Genomic DNA, 19,930 nt, shown 5'->3' on the forward strand with positions numbered 1-19,930 from the left:
CGTAGTCTTTGTAATTCTTGCAGAAGCCTCTTTAGCTCCTTGCTATCATCTAGAGACTTCGATGATCCTTTTTGTAATAACACTGCTGTGAGATATTTTACTTTTACAAGCCAGTCTTTAAAACGTTCGTGGCGTTGTTCATACTGCTTCATTTTCCCAACAAGGAACTTGTTAACTAAATGAGTGCATCGTTCACACTTAGTAGGTGAACCGGACGACCTACAAAACTCGCATATGCCAGTCACATCATCTTTCTTAATCTCCTGTATCTCCTCTAACAAATCTCGTATTTGAGTAAGGATCGAACTGCATCGCTTACATTTAGAGCCATAATTATCTGAAAACATATCGCAGGGTCAATTTTATATAGGCGTTTATACATATAAATACTTATGTGGTAATTAAACAAACGTCCGTGGTGTTAAGTGTCATTCATGATGAACGGTACAAGATAATATGCGATCACGCCCTTACGTTGGAAAAGATGATCTACCAAGTTGGAAAATTGCATTATATGTATAGGTAAGTTAGTAGGATTATGAAATGGTGTCCTTACATGCCCTCGCTGTGCATGGGAGTTCATCGTGAAGATAGGTACATAAGCCATCTTGGAGCGCATCAGCGTCGTGCTGACTAGGAGTCGAAGTTGCCGTGGTCGAAATCGGTTGTAGATCATCAAATATTTATGTGTTTTCATCTTAAAATATTACTGTATTTTCATCATCCAGCGTACGCTTACTTTTCAATTTATTTCACCCTAATCCCTTAGTCGACATGCCCTGGATGACATGCAGCATATTTTCACCGCCAAAGAAGTATCTTCATAACAATCAACAGGCTTTCCAAACAAACATGTATTTAGTACTTATTAGAAGATTGCGAGGAGTGGAAACCTGTTGTATGAGCCCTACATCCCAACAGGAGATAAAAGGATTAGAAATGAAATGAACGACGAGAAGACTTACTAATCTCTTGGAGGTACTTCGACTTATTAGCGTCTCTGGGGCCATGGTTGTAAATAACTACTGGTTCTGCTTTCTGCGTATTCTTCTTCTCTTGCTAAAAAAACAATTTCAAAAAGTCAAAAAGTAGGTAGACAAAACACAAATAAATATTTTGTCAAGGAGATTGACCAGCGTTACCAACCCTTCGATAACTACCTCCGTGATCCAGTGGTTGAGCGTTAAGCTCACGATCCAGCGGTCCCGGGTTCGAGTCCTGGTGGGGAGATCACAAAAATCACTTTACATCTGTAAAGTCATTGGTGATCACCTTTGTCCGAAAGTAAGATGATCCGTGTTTTGGAAGGCATGTTAAGCCATTAGTCCTAGTTATCAGTTACTGATGTAGTCATTACAGATATTTTTTACACTTTTTATAAAATGTATGCCGAACTATGGAATATAAAATGTATGGCAAACAGCCTCCGTGGTCTAGTGGTTAGAGCGTTAGGCTCAAGATCTGGAGGTCCGGGTTCGATTCCCGATGGGGACATTGTCGAAATCACTTTGTGAGACTGTCCTTTATTTGGTAAGGACTTTTCAGGCTTGAATCACCTGATTATCCGAAAAATAAGATGATTCCGTGCTTCGTGCACGTTAAGCCGTTGGTCCCGGCTATTAGCCGTAAAAACACCTCCACCAACCCGCAGTGGAGCAGCGTGGTGGAGTATGCTCCATACCCCCTCCGGTTGATTGAGGGGAGGCCTGTGCCCAGCAGTATATGTTATGTTATAAAATGTATAACCCTCGTGTCACAGCAACCAGACGCAGCGAATGTACAGATAAACGTCGTACGGGCGAAGCCCTTGATATATAATTCGCACGGTTGCTGTGCCGCGGGGGTCAGCCATACATAACATAAACGTGCCACCACACTAATCAATCGACAGCGATTTGTATAGCAACAACTGACGATCGACGCCGACTATTCCATCTTATCGTCCATCGGCGGCATTTTATGGATTAGCGTGCTTGCACTTGTTGAACTTACATCCCCATTATTATGAACGTAAATCGATAAACCGGAGCTTTTTAACTCTAAAGCCTTTTTGAATGTGCCTCTGAGAGCTGGTTTACATTTTTGACATATCCTAGCTTCCTTGCATCTGTAAAAATATTTGGCTTGCTATAAAAAAAAATATGTAAACTCAATATTTCTATCCCTGTTTAAATAAAAGCACTTTTTACGGCCTGTGCCACTTAATAGGCATATACAGGGTGTTAGTGACATCGTAACGAATGCTGAGGGGAATGGTTCAGACCTTGATTCTGGCTTGATATCAAGTAGAGTATCTCGTCGAAATATTCATGAAAAAGTATTTTTTGTTAACCTTTAGTTAATTAAAGGTATAATTATTTACCTAAAAATATAATAATGGTAACAATAATAATAAGTTCACAACTTTTTTCCCAAATGGGTTAGTCGGAGGTGTAGTCATGAGCAATATTGTGTACCCACTTTAGAACCCTGTCGCACTATCATATTTGACATTTAATGCGACTTACGGTTTAATTTGTCAAAAAAGTTAATGTGACATGGTTTCTAAGTGTATATATTAGTACTCGTGACTGTACAGCATCGCATAATGAACTACCCGCGTTTTTGCAATTATCTCATAATGAACTAAGTACTAACGGATGAACACCGGAAGTCAATATTATTAAACGCAGAGATATCCTAGAATGTAGAACTTTCCAAGCTTCGTTCCCCAAAAATAATATAGAGGTCGTTGTCGATAGATAATTTATTTTTTCTACTCCTCTACTTTAATCTGGCATTTAAATAACCAAAAAGTCTAATATAAGTACATACATAATTAAACTCTTTGAAAAAGTGTATGCTCTATGGCCTATAAAAGCATTGTTTACAAAGTGTAACTGTACTATAATGTCGCCAAAAAAGCATTGTTGTTGTTTTTTTTTTTTTTTTGACCTGGAAACTGGCACCTTTACTTTGTTTGGTGCCATAGATATACTATAAAAAAAAAGTATACATTTGCCGCCATTTTCCCGCGCGTTGGAAAATAAATTGGAAAATTTTTGTTTCATTTAAAATTACGTCGTCGTAGAAAAAGTATTGTATGCAACGTTGTATAACTAGGTCAAAAAATGCTCGTGGCGTCTCTTATTGCGATGTTCGCCAAGGCTCACATCGCAACTCACGCCACTCGCATTTTTTGACCCTTCTTATACAACTGTTGCATAAAATACTATTTTCTACTCCTCTACTTTAATCTGGCATTTAAATAACCAAAAAGTCTAATATAAGTACATACATAATTAAACTCTTTGAAAAAGTGTACGCTCTATGGCCTATAAAAGCATTGTTTACAAAGTGTAACTGTACTATAATGTCGCCAAAAAAGCATTGTTGTTGTTTTTTTTTTTTGACCTGGAAACTGGCACCTTTACTTTGTTTGGTGCCATAGATATACTATAAAAAAAAGTATACATTTGCCGCCATTTTCCCGCGCGTTGGAAAATAAATTGGAAATTTTTTGTGTTTCGTTTCAAAACACTAAAAAGTATAAAATAAAAAGGAAAAATGGATGAAGAACTATTGAATTCTACACCAGAAGAAATTTCAACGTTAGCTCAAGATTTACATCTTCATTTTTATAAATAAAATTTTTCTTTGTATAATTTTTGTTTCATTTACAATTACGTCGTCGTAGAAAAAGTATTGTATGCAACGTTGTATAACTAGGTCAAAAAATGCTCGTGGCGTCTCTTATTGCGATGTTCGCCAAGGCTCACATCGCAACTCACGCCACTCGCATTTTTTGACCCTTCTTATACAACTGTTGCATAAAATACTATATTATTTTCTCATTACTCGGGTAAGTATATAAATAATTATTCATAAATACACTGTAATGGCAGACGCATAATAATACGTAAGTAAAAATAATTGTTGCTTGCTTTGGATCACATTATGTACGGTCACGAGCATTAATATGTATACACTTTGGTACCATGTCACATTAACTTTTTTGACAAATTGAACTGTAAGTCTCACTAAATGTCAAATATGTTAGTGCGACAGAGTCCTAAAGTGGGTACATTATTATATTGCTCATGACTGTAGCTATAGATTTCAGTTGCTACCTATATTACCTCTCTTATATTGATTAGACTAATAAAGGGTAGAAGGTGTAATTAATTTAATAGTGCCTGTGTGTAATAAAAAGGGTCATCATTTATACTCAAAAACAAAAATAGAAGATGCATTATGTTATCCATAAAATTAGAAGGTTTAACGAGAAGGACTTACGATGATCAAATTGGAGATGTCCTTAGAAAAGGTTCAATACGATCTACTCTGAACCGGCGTGCGTGTATGAAGCGATTGATGAATGTGGAGGAAGCAAGAGAAGTGTGTCAGGATCGAAGCAAATGGAATTCTATAGTCTCTGCTTACCCCGGTGGGAAATAGGCGTGAGTTTATGTATGTATGTTAAACGAAGGAAAATCTTGTTATTGTTATCCATCTATATTGTTATTGAGGAACGCAGTCTGGAAAGTCGCTTATTGCACGTCTTTTTGCAAATATCCAGTTGGAACTTACGTAAGTTCTAGTTGTAAGATATAAACGGTAACGGTATTGACCACCAGTTTTCGAAGACACTGTCTACACCTGATAGTCATATGACTCAGAGGTCATCGTGTACTGTGATTCTGTAAGTACGCTGAGCCTTGATGACGACGTACTATCCAAAGGGATAACAGGATGTATGGATGCATGGCAAATGATGGGTATCAAAAAAAGCTTTGTTTCTTACATACTCAAATAAACACGTCTTTTCTGCCATAATTCATGAATTATCCTTATTAAGAAACAACATTTCGTTAGCAAAAATCACCTAAAACTATAACTAAACTAGTAAGATGTAAAAAAATGTTTTACGTTTTCTTTCTCTGAAGACATTGATTGACATAACATAATGACATGCACATGCAAGTTAAACAAAAATATTCATAGTAATTTTCGCGGGAAATCGTAGCGGGAAACCAAAACCTGCCATCTAGCGGTAATAATAGGCAAAAGTTGGCAAAAGTACTAAACTATACAGCATTACTAAACAGAGAAAAATGTAGATGAAACTAGGATTCTTTTTGTCAGAAAGTCTAAGGTCAGATTCAGAAAATGTGCAAACAGCATTAACCGAAAAAAAATATACATTACTATTATACTTATTATTTTCAAGTAGTTATCATACCGGTTGCGCTATAGGAAACTTTATAGCTTTTTTACAATAGTAACCTTCTACATAAAACGTCAAAGTCAAATATGACAGCAAGGTGTTTCGATAAAAAAGTTACCTACATACATCGCATGTCAAAATAATTTCAAACGAGGGATGAAGCGATAAAAAATTCAATTAAATTAGAAAACGAAAAAAATTGCTTCATTATGCCTATTCACCGAATAGTGGCTGTTTCTAGGGTATTGTTACAATGTAATAGTTCAAATTTTATTTTAAAACCTAAGATTCAACCAATCAACAAGTGCAGGTGAGTTTTTATTTTTGATTTATGTAGGTGGGGATCTTGGTCTTGTTATTTTGTTCTGTCGAGGTATGGTAAACAACTTGCTTTAGCCAAGTATCAATAATTTCAGGAACAAATCTACGTCGTAATTTTGTTTACAACATGATAATTGATGACTCAATACATGCTGATGTTACAAAATAGTCTATTTATAATGTTTCATTTTTCCATAGTAATTTCTGGCTGGAAATTAGCACATTTCTGTTATAAGACTGATGGCCTAAACAACTACATCCATACTAGAGCCATGATTTTCCGATGCCCTTACATGACCCCATTTTAATACATAACTATACTTCATCAAAGAATCGCAGATTTTCCAAGACATGAGTTTAATTAAAATTAAATTTGTAACATAAATATTAAGAATTAAAAGACCTTGTAGTACCCACTGGTGCTAATTCCTGTAAATACCATCTAATTTTATTTTAAGTTATATCTGTCAGTTTCTTATCCGCCGAAAAGGAAAGGGACGGGTAATCGACAAGCATAAAATTTATGGAACACACGTCAATTTTAAGCACAAATCTAAACCAACTGTCTAAAAATTTTACATCCGTCAATAACCCGACACAGTTAAGTAGACAGCACGTCGAACGGATTGCATACCAACGACGTACCTTTTGATTCGCCCGGGTTATTCATTCATTTACTCATTCTTCCTAAAATTAAGAGCTGTGAATCATCCGTCCCTTTCCTTTTCGACGGATATGAAAATGACTGATATAACTTAAAATAAAATTAGGCGGTGTCTGCAGGAATCGGGGCCACTGTAAAGTTACATTACTTATTTTCATCTTAAAAAAAATACTTGTATTTAATATTATTACACTGCAGCTGTACAAGTGTACTATATCCTCTGCCGAAGGTTGTCTGGAAGAGATCGCTCTTAGCGATAAGGCCGCCTTTGCCCACCTTAGAATAAGTTTATCCTGTAAATGTTTTGTGAATTTGTGTGCAATAAAGTGTTTTTATTATTATTATTATTATTATTATTCTGATGATATCATTGGTAGAAATATTTCGAAATTATTAATTGCTCTGCAAACACTATTACAGGCATTCAGACTATATCAGCAATAGACTGATTACTTACCTCTATATGGTTCATCATTTAAACTTAGGGCCTCATAAGTGTGGCTGCAAATTTCAAGTTGGTCCAATGATTTGTAGTTCTAAATAGTTATGGATTGCATATGTGTATTTATAAAAATAATCCTATTGACATTCCAGGTTTCTAACAGTAGACAAACCAAAGCAAACAAAAGCTCTAAAAAATGAAAAAGAAAAAGTACGAATGTACATTGTTCAAAGATACATTGACTATGTGAAAAATTACATGTCAGCTTTGGAAGTACGGTTCCCCACAGCTGTTCGAATGTACAGAGTGTTCAGCATTGGAATAAAGGACTTCCTACGAGATTTGAAAACTTACATATCATTGAGGATAAAAATAACAAAGGACAAAGGCTTTTCGAAAATGAGTAGGAAAGATATCGAACTCTTTCAGAAGATGCCATCGGACATGTTAAGAATAGCCCCTGTGCTGGTGTTGTCAGCAATTCCATTTGGAAACTATGTTATTTTTCCATTAGCGTAAGTATTATACCACTTCTATTAAGATTATGTAATCACAACACACTGACATTCCCTTTGGCCGCCATTGCAAGCACATTTCGCAATAATTTTATGATCCCGTAAGATCATACTGCTAGGAAATATAAAGTTAGTTGGCTAGAGACTTTTTATCAAAATTTTTTGTCCTAATAATAAATACATAATTATTTAAATTATTTTAAATAAAAAGCATATTTTTTTCATTTATTTATTTATTATGATTAATAATTGACTAGTTTCCTAGATCAAAAATAAATTATGAAACTATGATTACTAAATAAAGACAGATCTGAAGGTGACAAAAACATTTTCTTTTTTGTATTTAATTTATGAAATATTTTTTAATTTATAGACTTGCAATCAGTCCTTTGACTTTCAGCAGTCCTTATATATGCTATCTCCTTTTATATATTTAGATTATGTCGAGTGAGGCTTGTCCTTCCATTGTTGGACAGCCTTTATTGTGATAGGTTATCCCATATATGTAGCAGTCTAAGGTGTCTCGTATCGAGCGGTTCGCTGAGGTTCTGGGCATAGTGGTTTACATGGTGTGTGATTCTATCTTTGTATCTCTTTGTCATGTTAGATATTTCTTCCTTGACAGTGGGTATCTCTAAGTATTCGTGGATTTCATCCATTCTCGGGAACCATGGGGCAATAACAATTTTCTTGAGCACATTATTCTGAAACCGCTGTAGTATCTCTATATTTGACATCCTCGCAGATCCCCAGAGCTTTATTCCATAAGTCCATATAGGCTTTAAGATCACCTTGTAGATCATAACTTTGTTGTTCACTGATAACTTATGGATTTTAATATAGAAAAATATATATGTGCGACATTTTGTCACGGTTTTCTATAACATCACAGGTTGCTTTTTCATATAAATTCCGTATTCATTTCGTGTTTTGATGTTTAGTAAAAAGTAAATGATTTGACTAGTTGAAATCTACCCTATTGTAGGTGGGTACTCTAGGTGCCATTGTGAAGAAACAAACCTAGCCTTGTGTTTGTAATCGTATAAAAATAATATAAAATAATATAGTGCACTAGGAGCTTAAGTAAGATGACCCATGCTTCGAAGGTAAAGTGCACAGTTAGTTGTTAAATGAGCCAGAAGCCTTTGAGGGCTCAGTAATAACCCTGACACCCAGGTTGCTTAGATTGTTAATGCATCAACCCACAAACAAACCAACAACCCACACAACAGAAGAAAAAGACTAGGCACCTTTTTTATACTTCGAAAAAGTCTAAAATAAAGAACTAGCTATTGATTATATTCTCAAGATGTATGATAATAATAATTAATCCCGTGAAACTTTCTAATTCCAGGTTTCTTCGGCCAAAGACACTATTGTGCTCTCATTTCTGGTCGATACAGCAAAGAGTAGATTTCTCTCGTCAGGATTTGACTGAACGTCTCCGTAACAACAAACCTGTCTTCCGGGCTCTGCAAGCGAAGCTGGATATGATTCAGGACAGTGGACTAAAGGAGAAATGGAGTAGAATACTGGCACTGTTAGGATCTGGAGTCCACCCTACGCCAAATGATATATTGGAGTGCAAAGATTTGTTTACAAAAGAACCATACCAATTGAATAATTTGACGTATTCGCATATGGTAAGTGTACCAAGTTACTTACCATTACTTACCAATGTTTTCCTTCACTGCTGAACATGTGATAATCATTTATGATCCAAACATGAATTCGAAAACAAATTCGACAATCATTGGTTTAGGCCTGTGCTGGATTCGAACCTATGGCCTTAAAGTGAGAGGCAACCATTCTACCAACTGGGCTACCACGGATCATTACTTGCCATTATACTTTAATTTTCAACTTCCCTGTTAAAGTGGGAATAGTACCTCCGGTCACCGAGGGAAGATAATGATCGATTAGTAGGTATACTTAATTAATTTAAAAATACGCAAAATACCAAATAGCTGTACGGTTTCACGTATAGTACACGTAATCGAAAAGAGACTTCTTTATTATAAAGAAATCAGAAAGTACGGCGGTATTACTGTCATACAAAATAAGCGGGAGGGAAAAGAAATCCGTTACCGCCCGCATTCTAACTTTAAATTTTGTGAAAACATCTCGAAAAAGACAAACAGGTTTGTGACAAAATGTAATGTGTGGTATATAGTTACCGACTTTAAAAAATAAGAGAATAATAAATAAAAAAGATGACATGCGCTTCACCTCATATTGTACAATAATATATGAATTATTGTGACATAGTGTAAAGCTCTATGTATCACTCGGTAGAAAGTACTAAGTGTATTACCAACGAGGGTGTAGTAAGGGACCAGAGGCGTAGCCACTTTCTTCCCTCGGTGAACAATTTATAGTAGGTACATTTATTTTTTATCCAACTGCGTAGAAGCGAAAAGGAGGGGGTAAAGGTGTTTATTTATCAATAAATAACGTAAAATATCTTCTCATCTAAATATATAAAAATATACATAATAAAACTAACGGCCGCCGTGGTCCCAGTAGTTGAACGTTGCGCTCACGATCCGGAAGTCCTGGGTTCGATTCCCAGTGGTAACCGTATCTACCAAAAAAAAAACTTTGTATACATGGTACCTTCCTTGGCTAGGATATTGCAGGATGAAATCAAATGATTGTCCGAAAAATAAGATGATTCCATGCTTCGGAAGGCCAGTTCAGCCGTTGATTCCGGCTCGTACAGTCATGAGCAATATAATATACCCGCTTTAGGACTCTGTCGCACTAACATATTTGACATTTAGTGAGACTTACAGTTCAATTTGTCAAAAAAATTAATGTGACATGGTACCAAAGTGTATACATATTAATGCTCATGACCGTACTTCGATGTAAGTACGTAGTCGTTACATGAGTTACATGAGCCACATCAGGGGCCTCTGTTGGCTCAATAATTGAATTATAATGACTTTGTAATTAACATTTCATCAAATTACAAATAATATCTAATCAAATTACAATATACCAGTATAATACCCTAAACAGTCACTTATATATATTATTATAATTACAAATTAAATATTAATACAATTATAAATTACTTACGTGTCTATTCTTTGTAATTATGATTTGTGAATTGTCCGAAATAAATTATCGAATTGAATAACCCTGACTCCAGGGTTGCTGAAGTTAGTCATCCACCTCACAGCGCACATCATTGATAAAGCTAATGTAACATTTCTCAATTACAGGGCTACCTTCTCAAAATGCACGGGCTAAGGAAAAACCTGTTCAGAACAAATAAACTGAAATATCACGCATTTCTACTTTTGGAAATGGATAAAGCGATTGTGAGGGAGGGTGGGGTGGAGAAACTCAATATGGATACTTTGTGTTATGCCTGCCACATCAGAGGTCTACACAGCAGTCACTTGTCGAACAAACACATGCGAGAGTGGCTCAAACAATGGCTCCTTGTCTCAGTAAATGTGGACAAGAATTCATATTCTCTAATCCTCCACTGTCCAATATTCTTAGCGTATAATCATCCACAAAATTGGATGTTAATTTATTAATTTAATTCCTAATGTACACGTTGAAAGTGATATTATAAAATTGTTGTTTATTGTTTGTTATTTATTGCAGTATTCGTCTTGGAGACGTTAAACTAGTAATGTCATACTGTTGTAATTTAACGATTTGCGGTTAGCGCTGATGAATAAGAGTGAGAGAGACAACACTATGCGGCGCGATATTATAGCAGTCAGTACGTTACGACGTCGCGACGCCCGTTTGGCACCTCTAAATACTTCAAACGCCTCTAGCACCCGTATTTTAACGTGTTTACTCAAGACGCGGCCTCAGCTAAGCATTTTGGCAATTTAAGTTGTCGACTTGAGGACTTTAGTCACTGGAGTCCAGCATGTCATACTGCCAACATGATAAAAAAATATTGGCGTCATGGCTTCACTCAACTCAAGATAAGGTTGAGGCGACATCTAAAAATGGCGATTTTGAGCTGAGTTCGATAATCGAGGAAGGTTTGAGTTAACAGCTCAGGAATACGGGTGTAAGATACAACATGCTAGACCTTCAATAGCGTTCAAACTTGTAGCAAAACGAAATTTAAATTGTATTTCAAATGTCCAACGGCGCGCTTTGATTGTAAAGTGCAGTGACCTTTATATAGTTATAAATATTGGAGGGTCCAATATTTGATACTACGGCCTTATACCTACTTACTTCGTACAGTTTACGAATGCCGCTGCGAATTTGTTTTTTAAATGTATTTAATAATTTTGCTACGCTTACATTATAATAAACAAGGCTAAGCCATTATTTCAATGTTTTATTCTACTATTCCTTAAGTAATGTATAGTTTCGACAGAGTCATGCTTTCTTAGTACTGATTTCATAACTTATATTTATGTGTAGGTAGTTGTAATCTCCCTATACATCCATAGGGAAGGCCCGTGCCCCAGCAGTGGGGACGTTTATGGGCTGATGATGATGCAAATACATACCTACACATGGGCGGAAACAAGGGTAAGGGGGGGCGGGTCGTGACCCCTGGGCGATAGATTTAGTCATGGGTGACCACTGCAAATTTTATCTATTTCTCTACAGAGATGAAATATTACTATATAGTTAATTGCATTGATATGTAATACGTTTCCTTCATAGAGCTACACAAAATTTTGTTTTGAAGAATGTCCTCCATGAAACAAGACGGACTTGGTTCCCCTAAGGTCCGTGTTGCTCTATGGTTACCTTCCATCTTCTGATCTCAGTTTGTTCAAGAAAAAAGCAAAGAGAATGAGAAAAGACTCGAAGACTCTTTGATCTTTGTCTCAGGATGTTACCTACTGTCAATGCTATTCTTTGATGCTATTTGCGATTGTGATTAAAAATTGAATTTATTTCTGGAATGAACATAAATATTCTCTTACAATAAGGATTTTTACTGCGGATTTCCTTCTATTATTGAAGTTGACTCCAGCCGAATCTACTGTAAAATGCCACTTGATAGTATATCGTTGTTTGTGGACAAGTTTCAAGTTTTTCTTACATCGTGCATTCTTGTTCTATGGCTGTCTACATTCATTCAAAGCAGCAAACCACTCAATAAGAGGCAACAGGCAGTGTGGCGTATAGAGTGTGAGTTGGGCGTCATTTCTGACCCAGATTGCCCAGTTGACGGAGGCTGGACCACGTGGGAACCTTGGTCCGCTTGCCACGGGTCTTGTGATGATGCAGGTCATCACCATAGGACAAGGCAATGCGTCAATCCCGTTCCATCCGACGATGGCATACCTTGCAGTGGGCCCGAGGAAGAAATAGAACCTTGCTACCTTACCAACTGCACAGTCGAAGACTATAGGAAACTAACCGAAGGTGATTCCACGAGAATGGAAGCTTTCCACCAGTTGGAGACAGTACCAGCCCTCATGGAGCGATGTCTGCAAATTGAATGCCGTTATTCAGCGATCGAAAACGCATTAGCCACTGATAATACTTGGCAATTGGACGCCGAAGCTTTATGGAATTCGCTGCAGTGTGTGAAGCATAATGTCGGTTGTCCTGTGATAGGAGAATGGGGCAGCTGGGGGGCGTGGTCGTCGTGCGGCGCTCGCTGCGGCCGCGGCCTGCGCTGGCGGCTGCGCAGGTGCGACACTCCGCCCCCCTCCAATGCTCAACTTGTCTGTACAGGGACCCCGCTGCAAGCCGAGGAATGCGAGGGTGACCAGTGCGCTTCCAGTAGTGAGGTGAATACTGGTGGCCAGTGGAGCACTTGGAGTCAATGGACAGCTTGCTCCGAAAAATGTGGAATAGGTGTGAGACACCGTCGACGATCTTGCCTTGAGAAAACGATTTCCCGCCCTGTTGGCCTTTGGGGCACCCATTGTGTCGGACAGCATGACGAGTTCGAGGTCTGTGAAAGTAACGACTGCTTGCTGAGTGGAGGTTGGTCAGGTTGGGGCGCCTGGGGTCCCTGTTCGCAGTCTTGCGGCGCTGGCAAAAGATCCAGGACTCGATCTTGCACGAGACCAGTACCCTCAGGAGGTGGCAAAAATTGTATTGGATCTAAAACTGAATTCATGGCTTGCTACCTAAGTCCTTGTGAGGCTTTCACCCACGTCGTTGTTTTATTGAATGGCGACTCCTTTTTGCAGTACAATTTTGACAAAAAGCGATCTACTCTCTTCCATTTCTTTGTACGGTTTATGCCATTGTCGCCCCGAGGAACTCTCGTCCGCCGAGGAGCGGTGCACAGTCCAAATGTACGGCTCAGTTTGCAGAAATGGCACGTCTGTTTAGATGCTAGCGGTACTTCGTTGTCGTGTACAATACCAAGAATTTGCTCGCCCGCCGTTATAGAACCAGCAATCTGGCATACAGCACTTGTCACAGTCACCAGCGAAGCAGCGAGTCTCAGGATGGACGATGCCATAGTCCCTATCAGAGCTTCTTTCCCTTGTGATCCTGAATTGTTAGACAATAAAATGAACATTTTAGTCGGTGAAAAGTTACATGGAGAGATACAAGAGATGGTTTTAAATTTCATTCCTTTAAAAATGGTTGTTGAACGTAATCGAAGAACAGTGAGATCAGAATTCTTCCCTACTTCCGCTTCGAACGTAGCCTTTGAAAAGGCAGCCATTGAAGAAGCATATTTACCTCTATACAATGACCAATACCTCCGATTGCCTTGTTTTAACGAACAAGAAGAGTGGCGATTGGAATTGACTATTAAATCTAAAAGAGAATCGGGCACTATACTTTTCTTAAGAGACGAATCCACCAATAGTTGGCTACACATGGGGTTGCAAAACATGAGATTAAAATTGAAAGTTTCTATTGAAGACCTTCATTCAGAGAATAGTGGCTCTACGGAGTGTCCTCCCGATCAATGGCTTGACGTTCTACTTATGAAGAAGCAGGAGACTAACACGATTGAAGCATCGATAAACGGAGGTGAACGCTTACATGTGGTGTTAGAAGAAACTGCTATCAAACGTCGGGAGATGTCCAACAAGCACATTGGTCACACGGGCGGCCATGCTGGCTTAGTTGCGAGTGATATTTCTTGTCGCGAAGCTCCTAAGAATGGACAATGCGAGTATAAATCGGATTCATTTGCAATTTGCAACGACGAATTTTTTGTGGGCGGTGTTCCTGGTGAAAACCGAGCTAAAACCGAAGAGTTTACACCGTTTTCAGGTTTGATTGCGTCGATAAGTATAAACAATGTTTTGCAGGATCTACATTCCTTTAGTGTGGAACGATGTAAAGACGAGAAGATCCAAGTATCTTCTAGGACTGCGAGCGTATCTGGATCCTATCAGGAGACCGCATGGGGAAAATCGAATCGATTAAACTTAACATGTCTGCACGCCAGAAGCACTCGGTCACCGCACGCCGCGCATTGGCTTTATCTCGACACCACTATCGGAAATATTTTCAAAGATAAAACAGTACGATCCGTCGATGACGGAAGAGTTCTTCGGCTTGTCGCTTCCGCAGATAATGATCTCAGAGGATTCTACACGTGTCGAGCGCATACTAACAAACGTACACGTAATATCGTTACTTACGGAGTTATTGGGAAAATCAGGTACAATTTGTCTGGACCTGATACGACCACGGCGCTAGCAGTCATCACCACCGTGTTGTTAGTGGTAGCTACTCTCGGGTGGCTTTTCATTGAAGGCGTGCATGACCTGCGCACAGGGTTCGGCTTTTTCCGCGACGCTCACTTGACTCCAGAAGAGGAGGCTGAAGCCGTATGCAGCTATATCGATAATAATATTCATCTGCTGTCATCCCCAAGCGTAGCAGAAATAGCAAAGGCCAGAGCAAGACTGCGGGGGCGTCAAATAGCGTTGACTAGTCGGTCTAGCTTCGCAGCTCAAGAACCACAAGGGCTGATGCAAATAGAAAACCAGCCGATAAAAGAGATACCACTGCACTTGAACATAACGGCAGAAGAGAACTCTACGAGTGAGCCGGAGGACTTGCCGGCACTGCCTGAGGAGAAAACTTTGAATGTGAGTCCAACGCACGATGTGTACAGATGTGAACAGAGCTACGTCAGCTCGCCCAGACACGGTTCAATAACGTCTCCAAGGGGGAGGCTTTCATCATCTTCTTCGTTTGAACTTGCGTCACCTCGGTTCTTATGCAATCGCCTCCTCGTTGCGAGACGAATATACTCCTCCAGAGAAAGTCTTAGGTCAAGAATAAGAAAGAGTCCTCGTTACCGAAATTTCGACATCAGTCACAATATAAGATCCAATCTGTTGACTATAAAATCGTCGACATTCGTCAACGTGTCGCCAGCACAGAAGATTTTACAAAGGTTCCAACAACTTAGAAATGACGATTATTGATTACATTAAATAAATTCCCTCATCCAGTGCTTATCGCTATCGACCCAGTAGGGTACATTAATTCTTTCAAATATTACCCTCAGACGACGCCCTGAGTAGAGGTTCGCGCCCAACTGGGCACCCTCAGGCCTGTTGTCTTAAATTTTGTACCGGGCGAGAGCCCTGAGCGCTCCCCATTTGTCCGGCCAAGTAGTCAATGACACTTGCGGCAAATCTACAATTTAAAAAAATAAACGCATCTAATGTGATTGTAGTCTTTATTTAATAATCCAAAATATAGTACTGTACTGGAAGTACATTATAATTTAGAAATAATTATTACAACAAGTTCAAAAATACCATCAGGGAGTCACTATGATAAATAAGTTTGGCAATGATTAAAATAACTATCATTTTTAAATACAACAAATTCAAATGGCACTACATTATAATATGTTAAAATACCACCAGGGTATCACTAATAAAATAGGATTATATAATTATTAAGTTTAAAACATTGGAATAGCTTATAGCGTCTTAAAAATTGTACATCGAAATTGTCTTTTAAGAGTTAATTACTAAATATTTAATTTTTATCACTAACAGATTTTCCTTAACATTACTTATAGGTATTGGAAAGTCGTCCAGTTATTACAGACAGAATACAATTGGATAGTTTCCTAGGTCAAAGATAAATTATGAAATTCAGATTACTACGTAAGGACTGATTTAAAACTGACTAAGAACATTTTCTTTCCTCCATTTAAACTTATTTATGAATTTTAATCAAGAAAAACTTAATAAGTCCTACATTTAAAAAGTCCGAAAGTTTATCACGTTTTTCTATGACGTCACAGTGTGCTTTTTCATACAAATTCCATAGTAATTTCGGATTTTGACGTTTAGTAAAAACTGATTTGACTAGTTGGAATCTAGCCTATTGTGCGGTCACGAGTACTAATATGTATTATACACTTTGAAACCGTGTCGCATTAACTTTTTTGACAAATTATACCGTAAGTCTCATTAAATGTCAAATATGATAATGCGGCAGGGTTCTAAAGTGGATACATGATAATGCTCATGACTGTACATGCTAGTTTCCAAAGTGAATGGAGAGAAATAAACACAATGTCCCTACAAGTGCAGAGGTAATTAATATAGCTTAGTCTTGAAGTAGGATTTGTGATTATTGAGCAAATATATTACAGTGTTAGCAACGCCGTAACAAAAACTTTGGGGGATGATTCACTATTCTCAGGTGATATCAAGTAGAATTTCCTGACGGAAAATTAATGTAAATCTTAATCACCTTACAAATAAAAAATAAACCAGGGATAAACGTGGTTTAAGTACTTCACAGCCAAGCAAAGTTCAGTCGAATTGTACGATAATTGGATACAATTTTGCTTGGCTGTCAACTACCAATTAACTACCCACGTTCATGCCTGGTTTATTTTTTTTATTTGTAAGGTGGTAAGTGTTTTTTTTAATTATTTTCAGTCCCATATTGTGCTTTAAGCTGTATAGAACCCACATTTAAGATACAAAATAAAAAAGCTTTTATACTGCGGCGCGGCAAAAACTTAAAATATGAATTAAACATTTGACTTTATTTCAAATTTATTTTTCGTTACGGTGTCACTAAAACCCTTTACAAGGGAAAAAATCTTAAAACTTTGCCACCACAGTTGACTTGCAAACGCCACAAGAGATTCTTATAATAGTACCTAATAAAATCAGAAATATATTATGCTGGAAACCACTACAAAGTTCGTAATATTAACATTTTCTTATGACAATAAACTTATATCTACAATAATTTATTTGAGACTACATGTATTACCAATTTTTCTAAAATTCAATTTTTTATACTTATACCAATTAGAAGATGCCTAACTTGTTTTTTTAAAACACAAACGTTTAATATGACTAGATTATTAATATATTAGTGGTCTTACCATAAAAAAGCTTTGCAATGTTTCTCACAAGATTAAAAATTCGACAGCCAAGTCCATTCGACAATTATTTGACTGAATTTGTTAAAATTTTGTTCAACTGCTACACTTTAACCAAAAACCATTTTATGGTAGGGCCCTGTCTTTCCACATACTGTAAATGGGTAATTATATCTAAAACAGGGGATTTAAAGAGGCCACATTGTAGCAATTCACCTAAACAAGCAATATTGCTATTTTGCATTTCTTGATGCGGCGTTTTTAGACCCCCAAATATAGCTTATCTATGATTATATTCTGATATAGCAACACTGGTGAAGCCCAGGGATTAATAAGTTTACAGTGTTACTATTCGTAACCTAGAAGCTTATAGGTAGTGTTCGCGCCATGAGGGAAGATACACAGCGGTGGCGTTGGCGTCGCATTATCTTCATTTCATTATGACTTGTCATTTAGTTCCATTAAAATCCGCGGGACTAGTATCGTGGTGCGTACTCAAGGATCATGTGATACTTGTATGAGGGCGCTGGTGTGCACCATCTCCATACATTCTCCATTTAAAATAACTATTATACATGATATTTATATGCGATGTTGTTTTTTACTTTAAATACAGCGCGTTGACAAATTAACGAGTGCCGAATCGTCGTAGAAAGGTCTATCGTGATATTAATAAATCCTTTGGAGGTATTTCATTCGTTCGCAACGATTGATCAGACCATAATACTGCATAGTTGTATACAAGCAGCCGTAGTTACCGCAAGCGCGACATGATAAAATATCGCCAGCTGTCTATTGATTAAACTGTCGACGATATATGTCGCGTCGCGTCTGCTGTACTACAGCTGTAAGGACAAGCTTAAGGTAGTGCCTGTTCTCCAATTCAATATAATATAATTAAATGAATTCCAAAAGTGCGTTTACTGCCTTTCCAAATTCAAAATTACACTTTAAAATGGAAAAATTTTGTAAAAAAAAAGTTTTGAAATTCGGCATTCAATATAACAAAAATTCCAAAAGCTTTAGAAACTTCTCCAAGACATTTTTGAAAGAACTGGTAATCCTTAAGCTTATACCTACGAATAAATAATAAGTCAGGAAGAGTAATTATGAACAAACGCCGGCGAAATATTGGCCCCACGACATTCTAAAAGGTCGTAAATCCATAAAACCAATCAGTAGCGATTCCGTGACGCGCTTCATTGCGACAAGCGCTGTGATTGGTTATCAACAGGCATCGTAATAGAGGTTGGTGCGTGTGTTTCCGGGGTTCTCAAATCAAGGATGTTGTTATGCAATGCATGGGTGAGTATAAGTAAAAAAAATTACGAAACTAACGGTGGATTTAATAATTTTCAGTGTTTTGTATTTCGGATGAAGCGTGTTCCTGAATCATGTATTCAAGTAGTATTATTATATTGCATGTTTTGTGTTTTGAATTAATTGGTATTTAGTAAAAACAACTATTCAATACTTCAAATTTTTACTTGGATGATATATAAATATAATTACAATGTGACTTTTTATTTACTTATTATTTACTGTAATAGGATGGAAGCCGACCATCCTCTCTTCTTTCGTATCGAACTGCTTTTATCCATTTTTGCAGTCGGTTTTCATTTTTGGGGAAAATAAAAAAATGAAATTTCGATAAGGCTAAATAACAGACAATCTTATATTTTGCTGGAAATTGTTAGTATTGACTGCATAGTATTACAAATTATAATTTATCTGAATTAAGCTAGGAATTTTTTGAATAATGCGGACCAAAGTACAATGTGTTTACGAGAACAGAAATGTTATACACTTCTCATCAAAAAAATCGAAACACTTCCGTTTTCATTGTTTCTGTCCGAATTTAACACAAAAAAGAATTCATACGATGAAAAAAAATACATAAATGTATAGCTGGCAGTTTGGCCATTACAGTAATAAGCGAAAATTCTAAATTCAAAATTAGAATTTCATTTGTTTATCTTATAAACGAAATGAATCACTGTTTTGAGACAAATGTGTGTTTAGGGTTGGAGTACATTTAGCGTTTAAAAACTAAAAATTGGCGCCTATCCTTAAACTTTTTGTTTTTTATTTCAATACTGTGACTTTGGGACGTCTGAAAAAGGTTTTTTTTCTAAAACGTATCGATACTTCGCCCACAGAAGCCGCCCAAGTTGTGGCATTGCTGGATTCTGGCCTTAGTCAGCGTGTTGTGGCTGCAAGACTGCATCTAAGCCTGTCATCTGTTCATAGAGTCTATAAACGTTATCGGGAGACTGGTTTGTTCACGCGCCGTTCAGGATCTGGCAGGAATCGGGTCACTTCTGAGCGAGATGATCGATTTATTGTAACAACTTCTTTAAGAAATCGACGCCTTAACGCTTTTCAACTGCAGCAGCGGCTTCGTGTTGTACGAAGGGTGGCTGTAAGTGACTCTACAATTAGAAGAAGGTTGAAGGATCGTGGACTGGTACCGCAT

At 37.4% G+C, this 19,930-nt stretch overlaps 2 protein-coding genes across 2 annotated transcripts; both read left to right on the top strand.

Annotated features, from left to right (window-relative positions):
• The first annotated feature begins 5,308 nt into the window (after window positions 1–5,308).
• LOC126380126 (LETM1 domain-containing protein 1) lies at window positions 5,309–11,465 on the top strand. Its single transcript, XM_050029376.1, has 4 exons — window positions 5,309–5,516; window positions 6,786–7,148; window positions 8,503–8,791; window positions 10,379–11,465. Exons 1-4 carry the CDS (start codon window positions 5,416–5,418, stop codon window positions 10,700–10,702), a joined length of 1,077 nt encoding a protein of 358 aa, XP_049885333.1. The 5' UTR covers window positions 5,309–5,415; the 3' UTR covers window positions 10,703–11,465.
• A 677-nt stretch (window positions 11,466–12,142) lies between these two features.
• On the top strand, window positions 12,143–15,517 carry LOC126380199 (uncharacterized). Its single transcript, XM_050029457.1, has 2 exons — window positions 12,143–14,171; window positions 14,226–15,517. Exons 1-2 carry the CDS (start codon window positions 12,143–12,145, stop codon window positions 15,515–15,517), a joined length of 3,321 nt encoding a protein of 1,106 aa, XP_049885414.1.
• Window positions 15,518–19,930: the final 4,413 nt, after the last annotated feature.

Source organism: Pectinophora gossypiella, chromosome Z (assembly GCF_024362695.1).
Source record: "Pectinophora gossypiella chromosome Z, ilPecGoss1.1, whole genome shotgun sequence".
Classification (NCBI taxonomy): Eukaryota; Metazoa; Arthropoda; class Insecta; order Lepidoptera; family Gelechiidae; genus Pectinophora; species Pectinophora gossypiella.

Coding starts and splice junctions, on each gene's coding strand:
- LOC126380199 (XM_050029457.1), top strand. CDS start 12,143: ATGCCACTTGATAGTATATCGTTGTTTGTGGACAAGTTTCAAGTTTTT. Junction 14,172..14,225: donor GATGTCCAACAAGCACATTG/GTCACACGGGCG, acceptor CTTGTCGCGAAG/CTCCTAAGAATGGACAATGC.
- LOC126380126 (XM_050029376.1), top strand. CDS start 5,416: ATGCCTATTCACCGAATAGTGGCTGTTTCTAGGGTATTGTTACAATGT. Junction 5,517..6,785: donor CAACCAATCAACAAGTGCAG/GTGAGTTTTTAT, acceptor TTGACATTCCAG/GTTTCTAACAGTAGACAAAC. Junction 8,792..10,378: donor ATTTGACGTATTCGCATATG/GTAAGTGTACCA, acceptor TCTCAATTACAG/GGCTACCTTCTCAAAATGCA.